Here is a 25,830-nt window from a genome sequence, read left to right on the forward strand (position 1 = left end):
TGAGAATTTTTAGCAACCAGGAAATGTTGGAGCAAATTCCCAGCATGCTCTTTTGCAGGAAGATTTTTTTGTTTGTTTTTGTTCATTGATCGTTATTAACCTTATGGTATACAAAGATAAATACACATTTTTCTAAACTAATCCAATTTTTAAGTGGTTAGAATTATTGCAGCCGTTAGTATACCTGTTCTAGGTAGTCATTTAAAATGACACCTTTCAGTCTGGCAATCACTGACAGCCGGTTGTGGTGGATGTAAAGTTACGATTGTTGGATGTCTTTCTGGCTGGATTCCATAAGGAATTAGATGTCACAGTAATTGGTGGTAACCTGATCATTCATTCATTCAAATAGCAGTGGGAAATATGCTAATTAGGCTTTACTCCCTACAGTGTTAAAAAAGGTAATCTACTAAAGTGGAAATGTACTCCAATTGAGTTGATTATTCAAAACACAGAAAAATCTAAAATGACATGAGTTTATTAAAAACACAAAACTGAAACCAGAGTAGTTTTGACTCTAAAATGGGGGTGGGATCAAATGGTGTTGAATTTGACTCCATGATGGTAGCAGCAGCGGCGGTACTATCAGCGGCGGTACTATCAGCAGCAGTAGAAGTGGCAGTACTATCAGCAGCAGTAGAAGTGGCAGCGGCGGTACTATCAGCAGCAGTAGAAGTGGCAGTACTATCAGCAGCAGTAGAAGTGGCGGTACTATCAGCGGCAGTAGAAGTGGCGGTACTATCAGCGGCAGTAGAAGTGGCAGCGGCGGTACTATCAGCGGCAGTAGAAGTGGCAGCGGCGGTACTATCAGCAGCAGTAGAAGTGGCAGCGGCGGTACTATCAGCAGCAGTAGTAGTGGCAGTACTATCAGCAGCAGTAGAAGTGGCAGCGGCGGTACTATCAGCAGCAGTAGAAGTGGCAGCGGCGGTACTATCAGCAGCAGTAGAAGTGGCGGTACTATCAGCAGCAGTAGAAGTGGCGGTACTATCAGCAGCAGTAGAAGTGGCAGCGGCGGTACTATCAGCGGCAGTAGAAGTGGCAGCGGCGGTACTATCAGCGGCAGTAGAAGTGGCAGCGGCGGTACTATCAGCAGCAGTAGAAGTGGCAGCGGCGGGACTATCAGCAGCAGTAGAAGTGGCAGCGGCGGTACTATCAGCAGCAGTAGAAGTGGCAGCGGCGGTAGTAGCAGCAGCAGTAGAAGTGGCAGCGGCGGTACTAGCAGCAGCAGTAGAAGTGGCAGCGGCGGTACTATCAGCGGCAGTAGAAGTGGCAGCGGCGGGACTATCAGCAGCAGTAGAAGTGGCAGAGGCGGTACTAGCAGCAGCAGTAAAGTGGCAGCGGCGGTACTAGCAGCAGCAGTAGAAGTGGCAGCGGCGGTACTATCAGCGGCAGTAGAAGTGGCAGCGGCGGTACTATCAGCGGCAGCGGCGGTACTATCAGCAGCAGTAGAAGTGGCAGTGGCGGTACTATCAGCAGCAGTAGAAGTGGCAGCGGCGGTACTATCAGCAGCAGTAGAAGTGGCAGCGGTGGTACTATCAGCGGCAGCACTATCAGCAGCAGTAGAAGTGGCAGTGGCGGTACTATCAGCAGCAGTAGAAGTGGCAGTACTATCAGCAGCAGTAGAAGTGGCAGTACTATCAGCAGCAGTAGAAGTGGCAGTACTATCAGCGGCAGCGGCGGTACTATCAGCAGCAGTAGAAGTGGCAGCGGCGGTACTATCAGCAGCAGTAGAAGTGGCAGCGGCGGTACTATCAGCAGCAGTAGAAGTGGCAGTACTATCAGCGGCAGCGGCGGTACTATCAGCAGCAGTAGAAGTGGCAGCGGCGGTACTATCAGCAGCAGTAGAAGTGGCAGCGGCAGTACTATCAGCAGCAGTAGAAGTGGCAGTACTATCAGCAGCAGTAGAAGTGGCAGTACTATCAGCAGCAGTAGAAGTGGCAGTACTATCAGCAGCAGTAGAAGTGGCAGTACTATCAGCAGCAGTAGAAGTGGCAGTACTATCAGCAGCAGTAGAAGTGGCAGTACTATCAGCAGCAGTAGAAGTGGCAGCGGCGGTACTAGCAGCACACGGTCACTCCCATAAAACATCACATAAAAATGAAATGGATATTCAGCATGATATACAGTATATTAGGAGTTCTTACCGGTGTAGTTGTCACTTCTCTCAGCCCCTTTAGGTGGATCCGATGAAAGCAAGTCCTGGATCTAGAACAACGGGGGCCACAGTGAGACTAACTTATTTCATGAACAAAACAAAAGCAGTAAACAGCTAAAGACACAATCATCTTACCCTGCCAAGGCAGAGGGTCTATATCCATACCTCTTCCACCCCTTCAGGTCAATCACAACCAAAACCTCCCACCACCTGAACAGGTTCTTCCCTTGTATAGTGGCCCTTACCAACCCGGCCACAGTGATCTTCTCATTCATGGACTACAGTTCACTATTCATCCACTGACTATGCATCCTGAGTAGCGCAGTGGTCTAAGGCACTGCATCTCAGTGCTAGAGGTGTCACTACAGACCCTGGTTCGATCCCGGGCTGTTTCACATCTGGTTGTGATCGGGAGTCCCATAGGGCGGCGCACAATTGGCCCAGGGTTTGGCTGGGGTAACCAGTCATTGTAAATAAGAATTTGTTCTCAACTGACTTGTCTAGATAAATAAAAAGGTAAATAAAAAAATTCAAGCACATTGCTCTTTGCGCTCAGAATTGATCCAATCCAGATTGTACGTACACAATGAACACCAAGCGATCATGCCCTTTGCCCTGAACCCGTAAAGTGCTTTATTTACACAGTCAAATTTTAAGAACCTTGCTAATATTGAGTTGCACCCCCACGTTTTTCCCCTCAGAACAGCCTCAATGTGTCAGGGCATGGACTCCACAAGGCGTCTAAAGCATTCCACAGGTATGCTAGCTCATGTTGACTCCAATGCTTCTCATAGTTGTGTCAAGATGGCTGGAAGTCTTTTGGGTGGTGGACCATGATACAAACAGGAAACTGTGGAGCGTGAAAAACCCAGCAGCATTGCAATTCTAAACACAAATCAGTGCGCCTGGCACCAACTACCATACCCCGTTCAAATGCACGTAATTTGTCTTGCCCAGTCACCCTCTTAATGGCACACATACACAATCCATGTCTCAGTTGTCTCAAGGCTTAAAAATCTATCTTCAACGTGTCTCCTCCCCTTCATCTACACTGATTGAAGTGACATCAATAAGGGATCATAGCTTTCACCTGGTCAGTCTGTCATGGAAAGAGCAGGTGGTCATAATGTTTTGTACACTGTGTATAAATCTGTATGCGCAACTCATAATGCAGCTTATAGTGTTGTCTGTAGATTTTAGCCTGATGTTCATTGTGTACATAAAGTGGATTGTGTAAATTCTGTCTGTATATCGTCTCTGTATATTCTGTTCATTGTCGCAGCACCATTTCACAGAGTCAAATTCCTGTTCATGCAAATGTATTTGGCGAATAAAGGTGATTTTGATTCCGTCTAACTTACACTGTCAAGGCTCTCCAGGTCGAATTCAGAGCCAGGCAGGGAAGAACTGAAGAACTGAAAGACAAGTAGTGGTAGAAAACATTATTATCCCATGGGGTTCAGATGAAGCAGATGAACAAAAACAAGACACCGGAGGAATTAGAAAATAGACATGAACCATAACTAACTCTTGTTGGTTTCATCTAGTCATTGTCCTCACTCACATCAGGTTGACCACCTAGCATCATCCTTCACAAAGCCACCGTCCCTTTAAAACACACCTAGAATTGCCCAGCAGCGACAAATCTCTAATCTGACCGGTTAGTGTTCCACATAGGAAACGCCCCAGCATACTGTTGTTGGGACAGAATATAGTAGCCCGATGTCAATCTGGTCCCACAAACAGATCCGGGATCAGGCTAAGAAAAAGGCTAAACTTACTTCAAAGAAGGGTGAGGACTCAAAATTGATGGACTGTGCATTCAGGATAGTCTGGAGGTTTTCCAGGCCATTGTCGATGCTGTCCAAATGGTCACTGAGCTCACTCCTACACCAAAAAGAGAAATCAACATGGTTCATATTCATCTTTGAACATCTCCCTGACTAAGCACACGCATTAAAGCAAATTAGCTGCTTAAAACGAATGGTAGTTAAATCAACCAACAACTCATTTCACTTGAGCTGCAGAAGCCATTGGAAAAGCAATAAGTGGGACACACAATCACTGAGTTGTGAACCTGAAGCCCAGAAAGTGGAATGGTTTGCCTATAGTTCACTGGGCCTGTCACATCAGGGTAGCCTAGTGGTTAGAGCGTTGGACTAGTACCCGAAGGTTGCAAGTTCGAATCCCCGAGCTGACAAATCTGTCATTCTGCCCCTGAACAGGCAGTTAACCCACTGTTCCTAGGCTGTCATTGTAAATAAGAATTTGTTCTTAACTGACTTGCCTAGTTAAATAAAGGTAAAATAAAATAAAAAATTAAAACCACTCACAGAATGATTGCCGTTTGACCTAAATGGAGGGTAGACTTTGCGGATGAGCCGTATGCAGTTAGATTAACATTTGGACAAACCATGCCAAAATCAGCCATTTTTTCAAGCCCATGTGTGTTCAAAACACTGTTAATAATCAACAATGACACAAGTTGGTGCCAAATACTGAGGAGCACAATCCGCTTGTAGACAGGGATATGGTAAACTATTAGAAATGATACAAGCCTTAATAATGATTCAATATATATTTGCTCAATAGATACACAAATCACTTTGTTTATTTCTCTTACTACAGACCACACAGGCTTGACAGTTTGTTTTCTGGGCTTGTTGCTGGTGGCAATGCCAGGTACAGCAGCGTCAATCAAACATTCTGGGAGATGACAACAACAGTGTTTGTGGGCCAACTGAAATGCTAACCCTGGGATAGGTCTGAGGTGTAGAGACGAGGAGGGGCAGGGGAAGAGGCGGGAGACCTCTGACTTCTGTGTAGAACTGAAAAGATAAAAGAACAACAGCTGGAAAGAGGAGAGCAGACTACTACACACGGCACCCCATAGGTTGACTAAAGCCCAGGGGTGGGGATTACATAGGCTACGCGGCTTCTCATTGGCTGAAAATTAGAATAATGGGCATTGGGGGCACAGGAACAGAATTCGTAGCTGGTTTAAAAAGGAATCCTGTAATAAAAAATTTAAATGTACGGACACTCTAGGATACATGTATTTTGTCAGAGTACGATTTCAATAAAACAAACACTTTCATTTCAGCAGTGACACCGAAACTGTACAAGTCATTGACAGACAACACCCCCCCCCCCCCCCCCCCAAAAAAAGAGGTAAAAGAAGGAGGATGTTTGAGTGAGAGATGAACAGCATCGCTAATATATCGTAAACCATCTACATAAAGATAGAGTAGATTAAGATATACAGTATGCATTAGTTTGATTAAACATTGAGCAGCTTATTATGTACCGTTAGTAGCAACAGCCAGGATCCTACAACTAAAAAGCCAAGATGAAATGCAAAAAATAAACAGAACTATGTCTAAAATGCCAAATAATCCATGTTTGGTTTGAAAGAATTAGCTAAGTCTTTGAAGTGTATACTTAGCAACACTCGGGACAAGCCAGTGGGTTTGTTTATGTAGAGCTTGTTGAACGACGGTGCTTATTAAACTAGCATAAAGTGCTAACAGCTGCCCTATTTATCAGTGGAGAGCTGCTTTGCGTCGCTAGCACATCCTCCTGATGCAATGTGATACACACAGAGATGGTGGCGCATGGGGAGAAACCTAGGGCATTAGGCTGGTTGCAGACGTCGACTGGCATGGGACAACAGAATATAAAAGATAATGAAAGGCTAGTGTGATGCAAGTGGATCGTAAGCGATGGACACACCCCGCCACGACCAACGGTTAAAAGCGTCAGGTGGAGTTCCTATCACTTGCTGTTGCCGCAGTGTGTTGAACAAATTTGAAATACAAGAGGTGAAAAAAAAAAAAAAAAACCTTTTTAGTAGAGAACTAGGCTCGTTGTGGTAATCTGTTGCTAGGTGTTCGGTGGGAGGGGCTGAGGGACAGACTGGCAGTGGAACCTGGACACGGTGACATAATCTGGGGATTACTCACTTGTCTAGACAGGCGAGGCTGAGACACTTCTGCTCCGTAGGGGTCGTGGGGGTGGGGGCCGCATTAGGCTCGTTGCTCTCCTGCAGGATGGAGTTGATGAAGTTGATGGGGGACAGAGGCGTGTCAACCTGGACCCCTGCCCCCCCGATCACAACCTCAGCAGGACACACCTCCTCCAAAACGTGACTGGACGGCTCCTCCTTTATGTGGACCAATGGACTCGTGCTGAAGACAGGAAGAGAAATTGACATTTTTTAAATTAGTGTTTATTTGGTATAGGGTAAGGAGTGGTTCCTGAATTTTAACAGTCACTAACCTTTCCTCCATCCACTCATTGGTGACCTCCACATGGCTGGCCTGAGCCAGGTCAGTGACATCTGAGATAATGGGGCCGTTGTTAAGTGACGACTCCGCCGTGAAGAGACCTGTACTGGTGAATGGGGAGCCCGAGGGCTGGGAGTAGGACACACGTTCACAAGAATACTAAATCTGCCCTGACATCCTAACAAGATCAGTTATGTAACACAGGCTTAAATAACATTACACCTTAGTGGTGCTCCAGCAACCACACCTCTCGGAATGCATTACCTCTGGCTGATTAACAGCCTGAAAAAAAAGTGACTTACAGTAGCTACATTCCCATGTCTGAGATATGAGTTGTTCATCTTTCCTGGGGAGCATCACACTTCTTGGTAACTTCACTAGCCTACATCAAAACATGCCTTGCAAATCCCTCAAATTGTAAAGTACAGCTGTATCAATAGCATAATTTGGCCTAAATATATTACTGTGAATTCAAATCAGCCCCCCCCCTCCAAACTCACAATACAAGAAGAGTGCTTTCTATCTGATATTACTACAGTATTTCAAGAGTGCAGGCCTGTTCCATTTATACCACCAGAAGGTGCCAATCTAGGCTAGGTTCCAGGAGAAGGTGAACTCACAGAGATAGAGGACGAGGCCTGAAGGTGTTCCAGAGAGTACTGCCTGCTGTACTTGGGCATGGAGTGGGCGGAGCTGCTGTCGTTCAGCATCAGGGGACTGTAGTACCATAGAGAGACCAGACAAGAGTCAGACAAATAAAAAAAACAGACCACTATTTGAGTGAATGAGAGGTTGCTATTCTAAATGACTTGCATCTTTCTCTTCATCCCCAGGACTCTGTTGGACTGCACCAGGGTCACTAGGAACTGGATGAGCTTGGGGAGACATTAGCACAGTAAGCAGTTGAACAGGGTGATATGGACAAAAAAAACATTTCACAATACATTTACTGGATTATCACAATAATGACAAATAGAATGTTAGGTTTATAACATGAATGTGAACTGAGTAGGCTACTTGTGTATATTACTGTACCCATAGTACTACCACCACCTTTGAATATGGTTGTTAAAACCTCTTTAGGCTAGGGGGCAGTATTTTGATGTTTGGATGAAAAACGTGCCCAAAGTAAACTGCCTATTTCTCCGGCCCAGAAGCTAGAATATGCATATAATTAGCAGATTAGGACAGAAAACTCTAAAGTTGACAAAACTGTCAAAATATTGTCTCTAAGTATAACAGAACTGATATGGCAGGCGAAAACCTGAGAAATCCATCCAGGAACTACACTTTTCCATTGCAAGCCTATCCTCCATTTAAAGGGATATCAACCAGATTCCTTTCCCTATGGCTTCCACAAGGTGTGAACAGTCTTTAGACAGTTTCAGGCCTTTATTCTGAAAAAATGAGCGAGAATGATCACATCGCGTCAGTGGATAGTCAGATGTCCTCAGATTTGTGCATGCGTGTGCACCTGGAGCGAGGCCTTTTATTTCTCTTCTATTGAAAAAGCTACGGTCCGGTTGAAATATTATCGATTATTTATTGTAAAAACAACCTGAGGATTGATTATAAAAAACATTTGACATGTTTCTATGAACTTTACTGACACTATTTGGAATTTTCGTCTGCCCCGTCATGACCGCACAAGCCTGTGGATTACTGAACAAAACACGCTAACCAAATGGAGGTTTTTGGATATAAAGAGAATCTTTATCGAATAAAACAAACATTTATTGTGCAACTGGGAGTCTTGTGAGTGCAAACATACGAAGATCAAAAGGTAAGTGATTAATTTTATTGCTTTTCTGACCAATCTACTTTGCTGCTAGCTGTTTGTAATGTTTTGTCTGCTGAGAGCTGTCCTCACATAATCACATGGTTTGCTATCACCGTAAAGCCTTTTTGAAATCTGACACGCCGGCTGGATTAACAACAAGTTAAACTGTTTTGGTATATTGTACTTGTGATTTCCTGAACATTAAATATTTTTAGTATTTTTTTTATTTTTACATTTCTATTACTCAAGCTGCCACTTTCCATTACTACATGCCTTTAGAAACACAAGACCGGCTGCTCGCTTTTTAGTCAGACAGCCAGCAAGCTGTTCCTTTGTGTCTGACCACAGAATCTGTTTGATTCTCTGTGTTTGAATTAGTTCATCGATGGTGCTAATCTCAAGACGAAGTTGTTTCTCTGTGACAGACTTGGTTGACTTGACAGCATCAACTAGGGAGAGTAGTAAGTTGCCAGTGACAAACTACAGTTGAGAACAGATGTGTCAAAAAGACGGCATAGCCAATTCCATCCGCAAGAACAAGGGGTTTTCCAGCAGGTGTGCTTCGGACAACCCTTCTGTTCCGTTTTGACTGCTAACAGATAGGTGAGAAACTTCCTCCTTCACCCATTAACACGATTATATGTCCACCTTGTGTGCCTCCATCTGTAAGGTTCCCTAGGGAAGCATCACTAAAGACAACTCGTTTCAGAGTCATCTTTTCCAACATGCTGAAACTTCAGTCACTTGTTGTGATTTCAGTTTACGAACAACTTTGTTTGCCCCATGGATGGTTTGTACAGTGGCGTGTTGTGTTGGTTGCCAAGTTGCAGTCAAACAATACATGAGATCTACTCTGTCTAGCAACCCATAGAATTTGACCTCAATTGATCAGCTTCAATTCCACAGAGAGGGGATTTCCTTTGTACGGCTCTTGAAGTATCCATGTGGATGGGTTGAAGATTCTTGACAGAGCTTTCCTGTTGCATCAGTATAGTTTAGTCAACTGTAATAAACTCTATGCCAACATAAAAACTATGATGATCCTCACAGCCAACCTAGAAAACAGCTTTGAGGTGTGGAATCACAGTTGTAGCAAAGGTCTGTTGAGCCACCCCAGATGAAGTCATCAGCATGATCGGCAAATACTTCAGTCACATTGCAGTCTTGATCAAGCCAATAGAAGACTGCAGGATCCACCTGTGGCATTTTCCCACCTGTACTCAGCCTTGTTGCCTTGACTTTGTTGTACCAGTAGAGTGATTCATCTGCCAGGCCCCACACACACACACTTTTTTCGTTTCCACAGTGTTCCTCCGCACTTAGCTTCAGGCGGAAGTTAATGTGAATTTCCCTTGACAGATCTGTTCCCTGCAAAACTGCAGATTTGATGTCTGTGGAATGAAGTTTCCATTTATTCTGGCAGATCATCGTCGGCAGCAATTGGAGTGATTCTGAGGCGCATGTCAGTGAGTCTTTTGGGAGTCCATTAGCAGCCAGCACCTCAAAACCTCTAGCCACTAGACATGGTTTTGGCACAATTCCAGTCAAGGATTCTTTAAGGGTACAAGCCCACCTTGTTGAGACACATTTTTGGCCAATGTCTGACTTCCACAAACACTAAATTTTTCCTCCAATTACTGAGTCTATCTAGTTTAGCGGAGTCAAATGACACGTCCTTGGTTTCAAGTATATCATTTTGAATGTCATTCTACTTTTCTCGATCTTCCATTGGTTTAATTCTGAGATGGTCTACAAGTGACAGGTCAGCTGACCCCGTTGTACCAGAAAGTGTAGCTGGTTCAGAGTACTGCAAGCTGTACCAGTTCCGGTGTTTTCCTTTGGATTTTCCTGCTCGTCCAATGACTGAATACCACTTTCTCTGTCCATGTATTTAACAGTTTGTCCAGTTTTTAGATTGGAACAACCATGTAACTGTTGAATGTTTTCCTAATTTGAATCCTCAACAATATTACCTGTATCATGGTTGAAGGTCTCTGCTCCATTTCCTGTGTCAGTTTCCATATCATTGGATGCGACATCTGATAGGTTTGTGTCTGATAATGTGTCGTTGTCATTTTCAGTAGGAGGCGGAATCTCAGCAACAGCAATCGTGAGTGATGCACCAGGACACTGGTGCCTCACAAATATCACCACACCACCTTGATGACTCTGGGTCCTTTCCACTCTTGACAGTCAACTCGTTTGTAGTACACTTTGTTTCCAGTCTCGTACTTCTTATCTGTGGATCGAAGCAGTTGACGCAGAGCCCTGTGAATTCTCTCTGAACACACTTCTTCAGTGAATGCTTTTGTCACTGCATGTAGTTCTGAAAAGGTGCTGTCCCATCCATGCACTCACACTGGTCCCTTCTAGTGGTGGTAGCTTGTCAACCAGTACAGAGGGAAGATTATGGTTCTGCCCGAACACTAGTTGGTATGGGCTGTAACTATGAACATTGAGTTTATGGCCATCAAAGCCCAATCTAGGACGGTTTTCCAGTCACACCCATTGTCTTGCTTCACTTTAAGCATGATCTCTGTGAGTGTTTGATTATGACTCTCCAGAAGTCCATTGCTCCATGGACTATATGTGGCAGTTGTCTTTACTTCCATGTTGAATTTCTCAGCCATTTCTCTTATTTCATTATTATTGAATTCTCCATTGTCACTGTACAATTTCTGGGGTGGGCCATGCACACATATCCAGGAATGAATGAAGTGCTTGAAGATTTCACTGGGTTTCTTTTTATTCACAATGCTTCCAGCGCTGAAGCATGTGAAGTGGTTTATTCACAATGCTCCCAGCGCTGAAGCGTGTGAAGTGGTTGATTATGTGAAGGTTCCACACACTTGGTCCCAACTCATGTAGATCTACAGCCACTGGTTCATTGTATTTGGAAGCCAGTGGCAAACCAACAGCTGGTCTGGGCTTAGGTTTGCTGTATTTCTGGCATGTCTCAAAACGGTTAACTATCTGCCATAGAATGGAAGTACTCTCATCATCATTATTCCCAAAACTGCTGAGTAACTTCTGAAGTCTGTCAACCGTAGCATGTCCAAACTGTTTGTGAAGTTAACAATACTTTGTTTTTCTTCTGTGGCCATGTGCTCCGTGTCCCTGAGAATCGCCATGCGCTCCGTGTCCCTCAGAATCTCCATGTGCTCCGTGTCCCTCAGAATCTCCATGTGCTCCGTGTCCCTCAGAATCGCCATGTGCTCCGTGTCCCTCAGAATCGCCATGCGCTCCGTGTCCCTCAGAATCGCCATGCGCTCCGTGTCCCTCAGAATCGCCATGCGCTCCGTGTCCCTCAGAATCGCCATGCGCTCCGTGTCCCTCAGAATCGCCATGCGCTCCGTGTCCCTCAGAATCGCCATGTGCTCCGTGTCCCTCAGAATCTCCATGTGCGCCGTGTTCCTCAGAATCTCCATGTGCTCCACGCGCAATGGCGCGCTCGTCTGGTTGTCTTGCGAACGTTTGAATGTCTTCTCTGCTGCTCAGAGTAATATGCCGCGTCACTCACTTGCATTCCATCAGTTATTGACGTGACAAGTCTTCTCACCAAAAATCATTTTTAGTGCTGACCTGAATGACGCAAGTCAGCACAGTACAAGCAGTCAAAGACAACTGTTTCTCGCTCCCATCCAGACAGGCAGAATATAGCAACTTGAAAGCTAACACGGCATCCGGGAGAACCATGTCGTACTTGCGCATCCTATTGCTCAAGTACAAAATAAATGACGTAGTCCATTCGAAATCCATTATGTAGTCTGTCATTGCAAACACAGAATCCAGTGCCTTGATCAAAGTTATCATACCGTCGTCCTTGTTCAAATCCTCCACCGATATTTCCAGCGCTGTATGTCTCACTCTTCCCTCAAGTGATAATACCATTGCAAGTGCTTGCTTTCTCTCATCCAAATTAGTAACCTGTGTCCAGATTCCAAGTTAGAAAAATTAACTTTCATACGACCTCTTCTCATCGAAGCGAGGTGGCACATTGTAGTTATTAGCCATCCTCTGCTACCAATGTTAACTCAAAATGACACAACAACTAGGTTCCAGTTTAATAATGTTTACTTCACCATAGTACATAGTCGCCATCACACTCAGGCCAGGTCCATCTAGTCAGACTACTGGGCAGGCGTACTAATAGCAGAGTGATAGCACCATAATAACAGAACTATAGGGATACTTAAAACATGAACTTAACAGTTGTTACAATCACATTTCTCTAGTACAGGCTACTTATCGTGATTTCCGATGTCAATAAAACGGACTCGATAATTGGTTGGTATGGTCTGTGTTGATAATGTTCAGTTTATGGTCCCAGCTCTAGTTAACAGGAAAATATTTGTTGATTTACACTGAACAAAAATATAAAAAACACAACAAGTGTTGGTCCCATGTTTTATGAGAAGAAATAAATAAATCCTTATTTCCTTAGTGAACGTCATTCCAAGAGTTATCACATGAACTACTATGTTAAACATAGAAGAGTCTACTTGTTCTGGGTGGTCAGAGAAGAGGCAGGTAACGCAGGTTTACCTTGTTGACGACTTTCTGTTGCTGGACGTGTTTCTGTCGGAGGCTGGCCACCTCTCTCCACAGAGTTTCATTCTCACTGGAAAGACAAAGGGGATACTCGTTTACAGATAAATAAACCACACATAACAAATCCATTGAACTTTAAATGGAATACAGGGACAGTACATTTCCCTTCCATTCCCAATCCCATGACCTCCTCTAAGGGTATGTCAGGGATGCTTGCTGTAATGACAGCAGTCCTTGACATTGTGATGTTGTTTCCTACGTCAAAGTTGAATAGCCTAATAACCCGTTGCAAAGCATATTTGAAATAAATCAGAAAGTACAAATCTCAGAACAGCAAGTCATCCCTAACAGACCTAAATCTCCACAGTACATGTAGCCAAGATTGGGGGGGGGGGGGCCTTAGGCTCTCATCTTTAAGACCCACCCATACTGTGGAACACCTATCAAGGCACAGCAGATTTTTTACTGCGCTGGTAAAGATTTGAGGAATAGTTGAGGCAGTTTATTTTGTTAAGTTAATGGCTATTGAAAGATCTTAGCGCGACGTGTTTATTCAGCTTTTTTAGTGCAGTCTATAAAGACCCTGCCCCTCCACCTGGCTCTTAAAGCCTGGCCCCTCAGACTCTGGTTTAGATACTTTGTAGGTGTGCTCATGGGCCTGATTCATCCATACACATGTATCACATTAAATGACATGCCCTGGACTCGGACAACACCTAGCCCAGTCCCACATCTATTTGTGCTGTCCTGCAATCTCCTATGGTCTCAGTCCCACTGGAGTTATCAGAGTAAGCAGTTCTAGAACCAGGCCAGAACCAGGCTAGACAATACCTTGGTGAAATATGTCAGATCGAGTCTTCTGGCTCCATCATAAAATATTTAAGAATCAAAATCTTTATTTGCAAAGTACATCAACATGTACCAAGAATTTGACCTGGTGAAATGGTGCTGCCACAATAAACAGAATACACATTTTAGATATTTCAGAGTTTGTTTAGCATTTTAGTCTTTTGTCTTTATTAAGGCTACTCTCAGATTCTGCAAATGAAACTATTCTAGACCCCCCCCCCCCCCCCCCCCCCCAATTTTTTTTTTATTTAAAACAAACATTAGGCGTAGCTTCGAGGACAAAATGAAAAATAAATTTGCTGATAATCAAAGCTTAGGCCTTACATCCTGGCATTGTTACAGAGTAACGCATGTTAACCTTAAGAACCTCCAGCACACTGATGTGATATTAAAACCGCGACCAAACCAGGGTTGAAGGACATGAGTACTGGGGTGCCATCGGAGTGCTACAGGGCCCCCATACTTCCAGTGTGGGAAAGAGAGGTGCTTTATCAGTGGTCTCTGTTGCCTTGTAAACCACTCTGCCCTGTAAAAGCCCACCATCTGTGCTGACCTCCCTGTGGGGCAGACGAACAGGGATTTATAGGGTCAGGTGTGGATTCCTCACCATAGGGCCCAACCCAGAACACCATTCTAACCAATACTGAGGGATTATTTGACATGTGAACGGGATCAGATAATTGGAAACATACCTATTACTTTTTGGCGCGTCAGATTTGTTCAAGGGTCAGAGGGGAGGTGGAATATGGTAATAGAGAACAATACAGTTTTTTTTCTCCCTAAGAAAGCGTGAGAGCCACCCACCTCGGGTGATGGACAGCCATCATTCTTGAGTAACATATCTTAATCAAATAGGCAAATTGGATAAAACAGATTAGATAAAACAAGGTAAATAATCCCATCTATTCTAAGACATGGTGAGAGACTGTCATGCTGTGCCGATGGACACGATGAATGAGGTCACAATAAAATCTGCTGTGCGTATTGCATCATGGTACCATGCAGAAAAAGTCTGGTTTATTAACCTGTTTGGGACAGGAGAGAAAGCCCTTGGTGGCAATGAAGAGTCCAAGGGTGAGGTCCAGCTGGAGAACCCAAGCGCGCCTGTGTGCGCGTGTAGGAAGGATTGTAATAATGATGTAGGTTCTGACATGCACCCGGACGGGCTACAGGCAGCTGGTGAACAGCACACCCACATCATCCCAGCTGCATGAGAAGAACCTCATGCTTTTAGAATGGCAACGTGGTGTCCTGAAAGATGAGCCACCATTATATTGTCCCAGAGTGGGGCACACTGACACAACCCAATGGGTTATCCCACATAACTGCTACAAAATGGGAACTCTCCACTTTGAAACCACATCTGATGAAGACATTATAACCAATAACTAACCAGGCTGAGTTATGTCAGTATCCACATCATTACTGCTACAAAACATGGAACTCAGTCTGATCAAGTCCTCCAGAAAAAGACCACACAAAAACAAACCCTGGACCTAATTCAATCCAAACCTGGAAACACACTTGATCACAACATGGAAACAGACCAGGTCCAACTCTCAATTGAATGTTTTTTGTTTTATAGATTAAATAAGTAATTTAGCATTTTTAAATATTGGTTTTATGTTCTACCACCATAAGAATGTATATCAATAGACATACTCTATTAATAATTGTTTAAAGTTGGTGAAAAATATTTTGAAAGCTATAATTTATGATAGCTCTGTAGATTTAAACAGCACACGGACATAGTCAGGTGCCAGCATTAGTGGATTCGGCTATTACAGCAGAAAATCGAGGACATAGCCATGCAATCTCTATAGACAAACATTGGCAATAGAATGGCCTTACTGAAGAGCTCAATGACTTTGTGACGTAGAAGTCCATCACTGGCCGCGGGCAGCATTTGGTTCTTTAACGCACACACACATTCATCACTCCTCCCTGCTCCGTTATCAGATAAGGTCACAATGTGGGTCGACACACAAGTTAACTTCTCTGTCTTAGTACATACATTTCACACTTATGTCAATGTTCATAGTTAATATAAGCAATATGTATTATACTCATCCATGTTGTGGATGAGCGTTTGTTTGTTTGTTCTGTTCCTCTCTATCTCTGTATCTTCCGGGTATGCTGGGTAAGGACCCGAGCTAAGAGAATTGGGCTGACTTTGTAGTGCCTGTCCCAAATGGCTCATTAATGTAAATGAGAATATTGAAAGACACTGTCAGTAGTAATGTCATTTTATAACTGTTATGTTGTGATAGTTTCATAAACATGTTGCAATGTATATCCTTTAGTATGTTTAGTTAAATGGAAAATGTAGGTTTGTATTGGTAATTGCTCAATGAATTAGTGTTAATTGTTCTGAGGGGAGAGGCTAGCCCTACAAAAGGAGCCTTTCTTTCAGTTCATGGAGAGGCCATTTTGGATTGAGCTGTGAATGGGGCAGCATTGTGTTTAGCTGGCCCATAAGGTATATGTTTGATGGCAGTACTGTGGATGGGGCAGCATTGTGTTTAGCTGGCCCATAAGGTATATGTTTGATGGCAGTACTGTGAATGGGGCAGCATTGTGTTTAGCTGGCCCATAAGGTATATGTTTGATGGCAGTACTGTGGATGGGGCAGCATTGTGTTTAGCTGGCCCATAAGGTATATGTTGGATGGCAGTACTGTGAATGGGGCAGCATTGTGTTTAGCTGTCCCATAAAGTATACGTTTGATGGCAGTACTGTGGATGGGGCAGCATTTTGTTTAGCTGGCCCATAAGGTATATGTTTGATGGCAGTACTGTGGATGGGGCAGCATTGTGTTTAGCTGGCCCATAAGGTATATGTTGGATGGCAGTACTGTGAATGGGGCAGCATTGTGTTTAGCTGTCCCATAAAGTATACGTTTGATGGCAGTACTGTTGTTTTCGTTCCAGAATCACTTTGTAAATAAACACCCTGAAGCACAGAAGAACATTTGGGGCTCCGCCATCTTTTTATTTTGATAGAGGTTAGGTTTTCCAGTATAGCTTTCTGGCCTACTCTACGTGACAGACTTTCAATGTGGCATTATGAGATGAAAGTCAGTTCATCAAATTTCTGCCCTGGTTAACTAAGTGCTGTTATTGTCAAGTGGAACCGTTTAGGAGCAACAACAGCTCAGCCGTGAAGCGGTAGGCCACGCAAGCTCACAGAACCGGACCGCCGAGTGCTGAAATGCTTAGCGCATAAAATTGTCTGTCCTCGGTTGCAACACTCACCACCGAGTTCCAACCTGCATCTGGAAGCAACGTCAGCACAAGAACTGTTCTGCAACTCCACATGAATGCCCATGATTTTGTAATGAGACGTTGGACGAGCAGGTGTCCACATACTTTTTGTAACGTAGTGTGTATATACAGTACTTCAGCCTATGACAGGCCTTTCGGAATCCTGCCTCATGCAGCCTAATCATCAGCTTTAAATAAACTGGCTTCCACCGCCTTAATGCAGCATGGTAGGCTACTGCAGTACTATAGGGACACACAGTATGCATACTTGCTAATATAGCAACACAGCAGCAAGGGGGTGGGGGGGGGGGGGGGGGGGGGGGGGGGTGGGAGAATATCTAATTGTGTGGAACTTAAAGGGTAAGCTGGTGAAGAGCGTTTTTGCATCATTCAAGGGGCAGTCAATTCTGAAACTGTTTTTGAATCTTGCATCTGTGTGGAGTTGTGGACTTGGGGGTTTGTACGTTGTACTATAGTTTGTTAGACATTCTGTTTGATTTAGTTCCCTTCAATGTATTAGTTAAGCTGAGTCGACCATCTAACATGCATGAGATTGAATCAGAATATACCTCTCAACGTTTCACTTACTGCTTCATGGCGATGATTTGGGAGTCTATGGTCTCCTGCTTGCCTTTTATGTTCTGCACGTTGGTCAGGATTTTCGAGACATCGTCTGAGCTCATCTTGAGGTCTTCATGTTTAACATTGGACACCTGAAAGGGAGAGAGAACATGACGAAATGGTTAAAGCAAAGAAAACTGCTAAAGCAAAAGAAAAGTATTAAAGTGAGGAGGGAAAGAGATAAAAACGAGCCTTCAGTGTAGGCCTTGGCCCCGACTGCAACCCTGAGGGATAGACAATGGAAACACAATGAAAAGAGTATGATTTGGTTATCAGTTTTTAGCCTGAACTGATCAGTTGGCCCGAGGCAGACTATATCAAGGTGCAGATGGAAGCGGCTGTAAATAAACAGACTGAGTAGAGTAGAAAGTGGCTGTGTCAGGCAACATCAGATTACCATCTCCCTGGCCTGCCTTCTCTAATCCTCCCATCCTCAGCTGTCTGGCTCCACAGAGGCCCCTAGATCAGCTCAATCTGGCCTGGGAGGAGAGCAGAAGAGCAGGCCAAGAACTTGGAGCACATGCTGTCTGACATGCTGTCTGTCTGAGGAGCCTGACTATACATTTTATATATTGGTAATACTGTCTAGGCTATGTCAAGCCCAGTATGAAGAAAGGTTTGATAGGTGATTCAAGACACGTCACATGATGCCATCTCCTCGTTTTGCACTTACATTGGTAACTTTCCGTTTTATATTTTCAAGTAGAGGCTCCTGTCCGCGGATGAAGTAGGGATGCTGGAATTCCATGTCATCCTTCTCAGGCTTCACCAGACCGCCCTGCTCAATGTGGACTACTTTGCGGAAGCCGTCTGTAGAAAGTTATAACAACAACTTACAGTTGACTATGGCACTACCATTCAATTTCTAGATACGTGGCAATTACCGTGCCTGTATTTACTGTTTCTAAAATGTGCCTGGTTTCTAGGTCATTGCATGCAATTATATCTTCCTCTTCCAAATCTTCTCAGTCTTAATAAATAACGTAAGTGGATTATATAACCAATTATAAATCAGGTGGTTCGAGCCTTGAATGCTGATTAGCTGAAAGCCGTGATATATCAGACCGTATACCACGGGTATGACAAAACATGTATTTTCATTGCTCTAATTACGTTGGTAACCATTTTATAATAGCAATAAGGAACAAGGGGGTGTGGTATAGGGCAAATATACAGTGCCTTGCGAAAGTATTCGGCCCCCTTGAACTTTGCGACCTTTTGCCACATTTCAGGCTTCAAACATAAAGATTTAAAACTGTATTTTTTTTTGTGAAGAATCAACAACAAGTGGGACACAATCATGAAGTGGAACGACATTTCTTGGATATTTCAAACTTTTTTAACAAATCAAAAACTGAAAAATTGGGCGTGCAAAATTATTCAGCCCCTTTACTTTCAGTGCAGCAAACTCTCTCCAGAAGTTCAGTGAGGATCTCTGAATGATCCAATGTTGACCTAAATGACTAATGATGATAAATACAATCCACCTGTGTGTAATCAAGTCTCCGTATAAATGCACCTGCACTGTGATAGTCTCAAAGGTCCGTTAAAAGCGCAGAGAGCATCATGAAGAACAAGGAACACACCAGGCAGGTCCGAGATACTGTTGTGAAGAAGTTTAAAGCCGGATTTGGATACAATAAGATTTCCCAAGCTTTAAACATCCCAAGGAGCACTGTGCAAGCGATAATATTGAAATGGAAGGAGTATCAGACCACTGCAAATCTACCAAGACCTGGCCGTCCCTCTAAACTTTCAGCTCATACAAGGAGAAGACTGATCAGAGATGCAGCCAAGAGGCCCATGATCACTCTGGATGAACTGCAGAGATCTACAGCTGAGGTGGGAGACTCTGTCCATAGGACAACAATCAGTTGTATATTGCACAAATCTGGCCTTTATGGAAGAGTGGCAACAAGAAAGCCATTTCTTAAAGATACCCATAAAAAGTGTTGTCTAAAGTTTGCCACAAGCCACCTGGGAGACACACCAAACATGTGGAAGAAGGTGCTCTGGTCAGATGAAACCAAAATTGAACTTTTTGGCAACAATGCAAAACGTTATGTTTGGCGTAAAAGCAACACAGCTGAACACACCATCCCCACTGTCAAACATGGTGGTGGCAGCATCATGGTTTGGGCCTGCTTTTCTTCAGCAGGGACAGGGAAGATGGTTAAAATTGATGGGAAGATGGATGGAGCCAAATACAGGACCATTCTGGAAGAAAACCTGATGGAGTCTGCAAAAGACCTGAGACTGGGACGGAGATTTGTCTTCCAACAAGACAATGATCCAAAACATAAAGCAAAATCTACAATGGAATGGTTCAAAAATAAACATATCCAGGTGTTAGAATGGCCAAGTCAAAGTCCAGACCTGAATCCAATCGAGAATCTGTGGAAAGAACTGAAAACTGCTGTTCACAAATGCTCTCCATCCAACCTCACTGAGTTCGAGCTGTTTTGCAAGGAGGAATGGGAAAAAATGTCAGTCTCTCGATGTGCAAAACTGATAGAGACATACCCCAAGCGACTTACAGCTGTAATCGCAGCAAAAGGTGGCGCTACAAAGTATTAACTTAAGGGTGCTGAATAATTTTGCACGCCCAATTTTTCAGTTTTTGATTTGTTAAAAAAGTTTGAAATATCCAATAAATGTTGTTCCACTTCATGATTGTGTCCCACTTGTTGTTGATTCTTCACAAAAAAATACAGTGTTATATCTTTTTGTTTGAAGCCTGAAGTGTGGCAAAAGGTCGCAAAGTTCAAGGGGGCCGAATACTTTCGCAAGGCACTGTATCACGGCTAAATGCTGTATCCAGGCACTCCGCGTTGAGTCATGTCTAAGAACAGCCCTTAGCTGTGGTATATTGGCCATATTGCTTAAAGACACAAACAAAAAGCACAAGGCTTTCACAGTATAAGAAATACATTTTAACTTCTACCTCAACTTCAGAGAAATAGCATCTATTAAAAAAGGTCCTCCGTTGAGTCTAATTAAAGCAGGGACCAGCGGGCCGGATACTGCCCGAGAAGGGGTCTAATCCGGCCAATGGGAAGTTTGAGTAAAAACAAACTCAATATACACTGCCCAAAAAAATAAGTGTTCCCTTTAAACAACACAATGTAACTCCAAGTCAATCACACTTCTGTGAAATCAAACTGTCCACCTAGGAAGCAACACTGATTGACAATAAATTTCACATGCTGTTGTGCAAATGGAATAGACAACTGGTGGAAATTATTGGCAATTAGCAAGACACCCGCAATAAAGGAGTGGTTCTGCAGGTGGGGACCACAGACCACTTCTCAGTTCCTCTACTTCCTGGCTGATGTTTTGGTCACTTTTGAATGCTGGTGGTGCTTTCTCTCTAGTGGTAGCATGAGACGGAGTCTACAACCCACAAGTGGCTCAGGTAGTGCAGCTCATCCAGGATGGCACATCAATGCGAGCTGTGCCAAGAAGGTTTGCTGTGTCTGTCAGCGTAGTGTCCAGAGCATGGAGGCGCTACCAGGAGACAGGCCAGTACATCAGGACACGTGGAGGAGGCTGTAGGAGGGCAACAACCCAGCAGCTGGACCGCTACCTCCGCCTTTGTGCAAGGAGGAACACTGCCAGAGCCCTGCAAAATGACCTCCAGCAGGCCACAAATGTGCATGTGTCTGCTCTACGGTCAGAAACAGACTCCATGAGGGTGGTATGAGGGCCCGACGTCCACAGGTGGGGGTTGTGCTTACAGCCCAACACCGTGCAGGACGTTTTTCATTTGCCAGAGAACACCAAGATTGGCAAATTTGCCACTGGCGCCCTGTGCTCTTCACAGATGAAAGCAGGTTCACACTGAGCACATGTGACAGTCTGGAGACGCTGTGGAGAACGTTCTGCTGCCTGCAACATCCTCCAGCATGACCGGTTTGGCGGTGGGTCAGTCATGGTGTGGGGTGGCATTTCTTTGGGGGGCCGCACTGCCCTCCATGTGCTCGCCAGAGGTAGCCTGACTGCAATTAGGTACCGAGATGAGATCCTCAGACCCCTTGTGAGACCATATGCTGGTGTGGTTGGCCGTGGGTTCCTCCTAATGCAAGACAATGCTAGACCTCATGTGGCTGGAGTGTGTCAGCAGTTCCTGCAAGAGGAAGGCATTGATGCTATGGACTGGCCCGCCCGTTTCCCAGACCTGAATCCAATTGAGCACATCTAGGACATCATGTCTCGCTCCATCCACCAACGCCACGTTGCACCACAGACTATCCAAGAGTTGGCAGATGCTTTAGTCCAGGTCTGGGAAGAGATCCCTCAGGAGACCATCCGCCACCTCATCAGGAGCATGCCCAGGCGTTGTAGGGAGGTCATACAGGCACGTGGAGGCCACACACACTACTGAGCCTCATTTTGACTTGTTTTAAGAACATTACATCAAAGTTGGATCAGCCTGTAGTGTGGTTTTCCACTTTAATTTTGAGTGTGACTCCAAATCCAGACCTCCATGGGTTGATGAATTTGATTTCCATTGATAATTTGTGTGATTTTGTTGTCAGCACATTCAATTATGTAAAGAAAAAAGTATTTAATATGAATATTTAATTCATTCAGATCTAGGATGTGTTATTTTAGTGTTCCCTTTATTTTTTTGAGCAGTGTACATCAAAATGACTTAAACCAAATGGAAACTGGAGTAAGGATAATGGACCTATAGTCATATAGTTTTTAAATCACTACAGTTAGGGAGCACCGGAAATTAAAACAATTACGGATAGAGGACTTTTCCCCCCCCAACTTTGACTGCAAGGAAACATAACCGATTTTTGGTGCGGCCCTCTGGACCTCGTTGAAGACCGAATGCAGCCCCTGGGGCAAAATGTGTTTGACACCGCTGGTTTAAAGGCTCATCATAATATAAGCAAATAATTAGGTAGAATCTACCAAAACACCCAGAACCAATCAGTGTAGATGCTGGAGGCAAATGTAAATGTATACGTGTGGATTTACATGAGTAAAATCTCTCTTCAACATAAGATTTGCTACTTTTCAGTTTACACTATACTTACTTTATAGCCTTGTGTGGGATGTGGCAATTACTACGTCATGTGTCATACCATAAATACCATAGTATATAGACAAACAAAATAAAGACAGCAATTCAAACTATACAGGAGCCTCTCATATAAACGATATTGCATATAACATGATTATGACGGCACGTTTTAATTCCATGGCATTGCCATGCCTAACATGTTAAATACATGAATGACAACTCACACATATTGAGCTGGCGTACAAAGCTGGTCATGTTACTGTGTTTGAAATACTTGGGAAGCACGTCCTTGGAGAATTGGCCCTGATCAAACACATGGAAGCTGTTGCCATTCTGTAAAGGAAGAGAAAGAACAGTAAATTATTTTGGCATAAAGACCTTTATCTACTGTATCCCTTTAAATAAATAGTGCACAACCCGTTTACCTTGGCTATGCCTATAATTATAACCACGGCTCATTTGTAAAAGAGACATTGGTCTCAACATGACTCCCTGGCAAAATAAAAATGGACTAAAGTAAGAATCAAGTTAAGCTGCTTTGGATGGCCTACGACAAAGCTAAACTAATTCACTACTTTGGGTCTGATAAAGGCTCTACTTACACTGATTATGGAAGGTAGAGAATGGTGTGAAGTCTAAGGCAATGGACAAGTTGGATCATGACGCAAGAATTTACTGATTATGTAGGTTAAAGAGAAAACAATGACGCCGGCCACTAATGGCAATGCATCCTAAAAACTTCATCAAATCAGTTAAGAAAATGTCCTAATTAGTAGATTTGTTTGTACATAATCTCAATATTCTGGGGTTAGTTCACATACACAAAACCTCCTACAATTTCACCATTGTGAAGCAATTCCTGTGCAATGACGGCTGAAATGATCCAGTGTCAAAGCGCAATAGAAGTGTTTTGTCTGAATGTTTGTCAGTTATTTTGCTATTTATTCACTTCCGGGGAAATGGATGCACAGATAGAAGTCCGCTGTTTGGACCAGAGTCCATAAACAGAGGATGCCCTTGGATAGACAGTGTATCAACACACACAGGATTGTCTCCTACCCAGTAGTAAGAGAAAACATAATTATGACTGTCAACGAGTGCAAAAGGTAGAGGCCAGATAATTCCTTATTAGTCAGCAACATCATTTGACATTTAATAAAATAAGAATAATAAATTGGCAGGTAGCCTAGCTGTTTGAGCGTTGGGCCATTAACCAACAAGGTAAAACAACATTTGTCGATGTGCCCTTGAGCAAGGCACTTAATCCTAATTTGTTCCACAAAACAACACATTTCACAGCACCTATCCGGTGTATGACATACCCTCCTTTGACACATCACATATGCTGCTTCAACGGTTTATTGTCTATCGTGTTGCCAAGTCACTTAATCCCTACCTACAGTGCCTTCGGAAAGTATTCAGACCCCTCGACTTTCCCCCCCATTTTTTAACGGTACAGCCTTATTCTAAAATTGATTAAATTGATTTGTTTCCTCAATCTATACACAACAGCCCATAATGACAAGGCAAAAATAGGTTTAGAAATGTTAGCAAATGTATTCTAAATAAAGAAACAGAAATAGTGTATTTACAAAAGTATTCAGACCCTTTGCTATGAGACTCGAAATTGAGCTCAGGTGCATCCTGTTTCTACAACTTGATTGGAGTTCACCTGTGTTAAATTCAATTGATTGGACATGATTTGGAAAGGCAAACACCTGTCTATATAAAGGTCCCACAGTTGACAGTGAATGTCAGAGCAAAAGCCAAGCCACGAAGTCAACGGAATTGTCCGTAAAGCGCAGACAGGATTGTCAAATCACAGATCTGGGGAAGGGTAAACAAAAATGTCTGCACCATTGAAGATCCCCAAGAACACAGTGGCCGCCATCATTCTTAAAATGGCAGAAGTTTGGAACCACCAAGACTCTCTTCCTAGAGCTGGCTGCCTGGGCCAAACTGAGCAATCAGGAGATTGCTCCCTGACCAAACGGTCACTCTGACAGAGCTGCAGAGTTCCTCTATGGAGATGGTTGTCCTTCTGGAAGGTTCTCCCATCTCTGCAGTACTCCACCAATCACTCTCAGACCATGAGAAACAAGACTCTCGTGTCTGATGAAACCAAGATTGAACTCTTTGGCCTGAATGCCAAGTGTCACATCTGGAAAAAACCTGGCACCATCTCTATGGTGAAGCATGGTGGTGGCAGAATCATGCTGTGGGGATGTTTTTCAGCGGCAGGGAGTGGGAGACTTGTCAGGATCAAGGGAAAGAGGAGCTGAGTAAAATACAGAGAGATCCTTGATGAAAACATGCTCCTGAGTGCTCAGAACCTCTGGGGCGAAGGTTCACCTTCCAACAGGACACTGACCCTAAGCACACAACCAAGACAACACAGGAGTGGATTCGGGACAAGACTGAATGTCCTCGAGTTGCCCAGCCAGCGCACCGACTCGAACCCAATCAAAAATCTCTGGAGAGACCTGAAAAAAGTTGTGCAGCAACCCATCCAACCTGGCAGAGCTTGAGATGATTGGCAGAGAATGGTACAAGCTCCCCAAATAGACGTGTCAAGCTTGTAGCATCATACCCAAGAAGACTCAAGGCTGTAATCACTGCCAAAGGTGCTTCAACAAAGTCCCGAGTAAAGGGTCTGAATATTTATGTAAATTTGATATTTCCATTTATTTTTTTAAACTGGCAAATTTCAAACCTTTCCTTTTTCAACTTTGTTGTGTGTTGATGGGGGATGGGTGGAAAATTCAAGGGGTCTGAATTATTTCCAAATGCATTGTACATACATGTCTACCTCAATTACCTCGTACCCCTGCACATCGACACGATACTGGTACCAAGTTATCGTTACTCATTGTGTATTTATTCCTCGTGTTATTCATCTTTTTTCTATTCATTGTTGGGAAGAGCCGGAAAGTATTTAACTGTTAGTCTACAGCTGTGGTTTATGAAGCATGTGACAAAAAATGGATTTGTGAACAAATTATAAGATTTGTTTTTAGACATAATGACCCGGCGTTAGCTGTACAACTTAGAGTAACATCAATTTATTGGCTACTGAGAATTCCAACATTGCGGCTAGCAAAGGGAAAAGGCTGTCAAATTGTTTACACAGCCACACCCCTTTTCACACACCCCCTTTTCTCATTACAATGCTGTAGCTAACGTTAGCGAGTTTCAATTAGTTTTATTTTTTTTGCATGGCTTTTTGGACACACAGACAGCTACATACTGTCTACACTCACAGTTAACCAAATTAAGTAGTTAGCTGCAGA

At 43.7% G+C, this 25,830-nt stretch overlaps 1 protein-coding gene across 4 annotated transcripts in view; it reads right to left on the minus strand.

The window, feature by feature from the left end:
• hsf1a (heat shock transcription factor 1a) overlaps positions 1–25,830 on the minus strand; it is a 31,566-nt gene that overhangs the window by 3,645 nt on the left and 2,091 nt on the right. For 3 of the 4 annotated variants that reach the window (XM_021570534.2, XM_021570533.2, XM_036951030.1), the window contains exons 2-13: positions 22,765–22,873; positions 18,179–18,315; positions 17,473–17,597; positions 12,767–12,842; positions 7,255–7,316; positions 7,062–7,158; positions 6,434–6,570; positions 6,118–6,342; positions 4,909–4,983; positions 3,937–4,042; positions 3,517–3,570; positions 2,145–2,205 (exon numbers count right to left, since the gene is read on the minus strand). In XM_021570534.2, the coding sequence (XP_021426209.2) occupies positions 2,145–2,205; positions 3,517–3,570; positions 3,937–4,042; positions 4,909–4,983; positions 6,118–6,342; positions 6,434–6,570; positions 7,062–7,158; positions 7,255–7,316; positions 12,767–12,842; positions 17,473–17,597; positions 18,179–18,315; positions 22,765–22,873 (1,264 nt within the window). 4 annotated transcript variants of the gene reach the window in all.

This window comes from Oncorhynchus mykiss, chromosome 18 (assembly GCF_013265735.2).
Source record: "Oncorhynchus mykiss isolate Arlee chromosome 18, USDA_OmykA_1.1, whole genome shotgun sequence".
Lineage (NCBI taxonomy): Eukaryota > Metazoa > Chordata > Actinopteri > Salmoniformes > Salmonidae > Oncorhynchus > Oncorhynchus mykiss.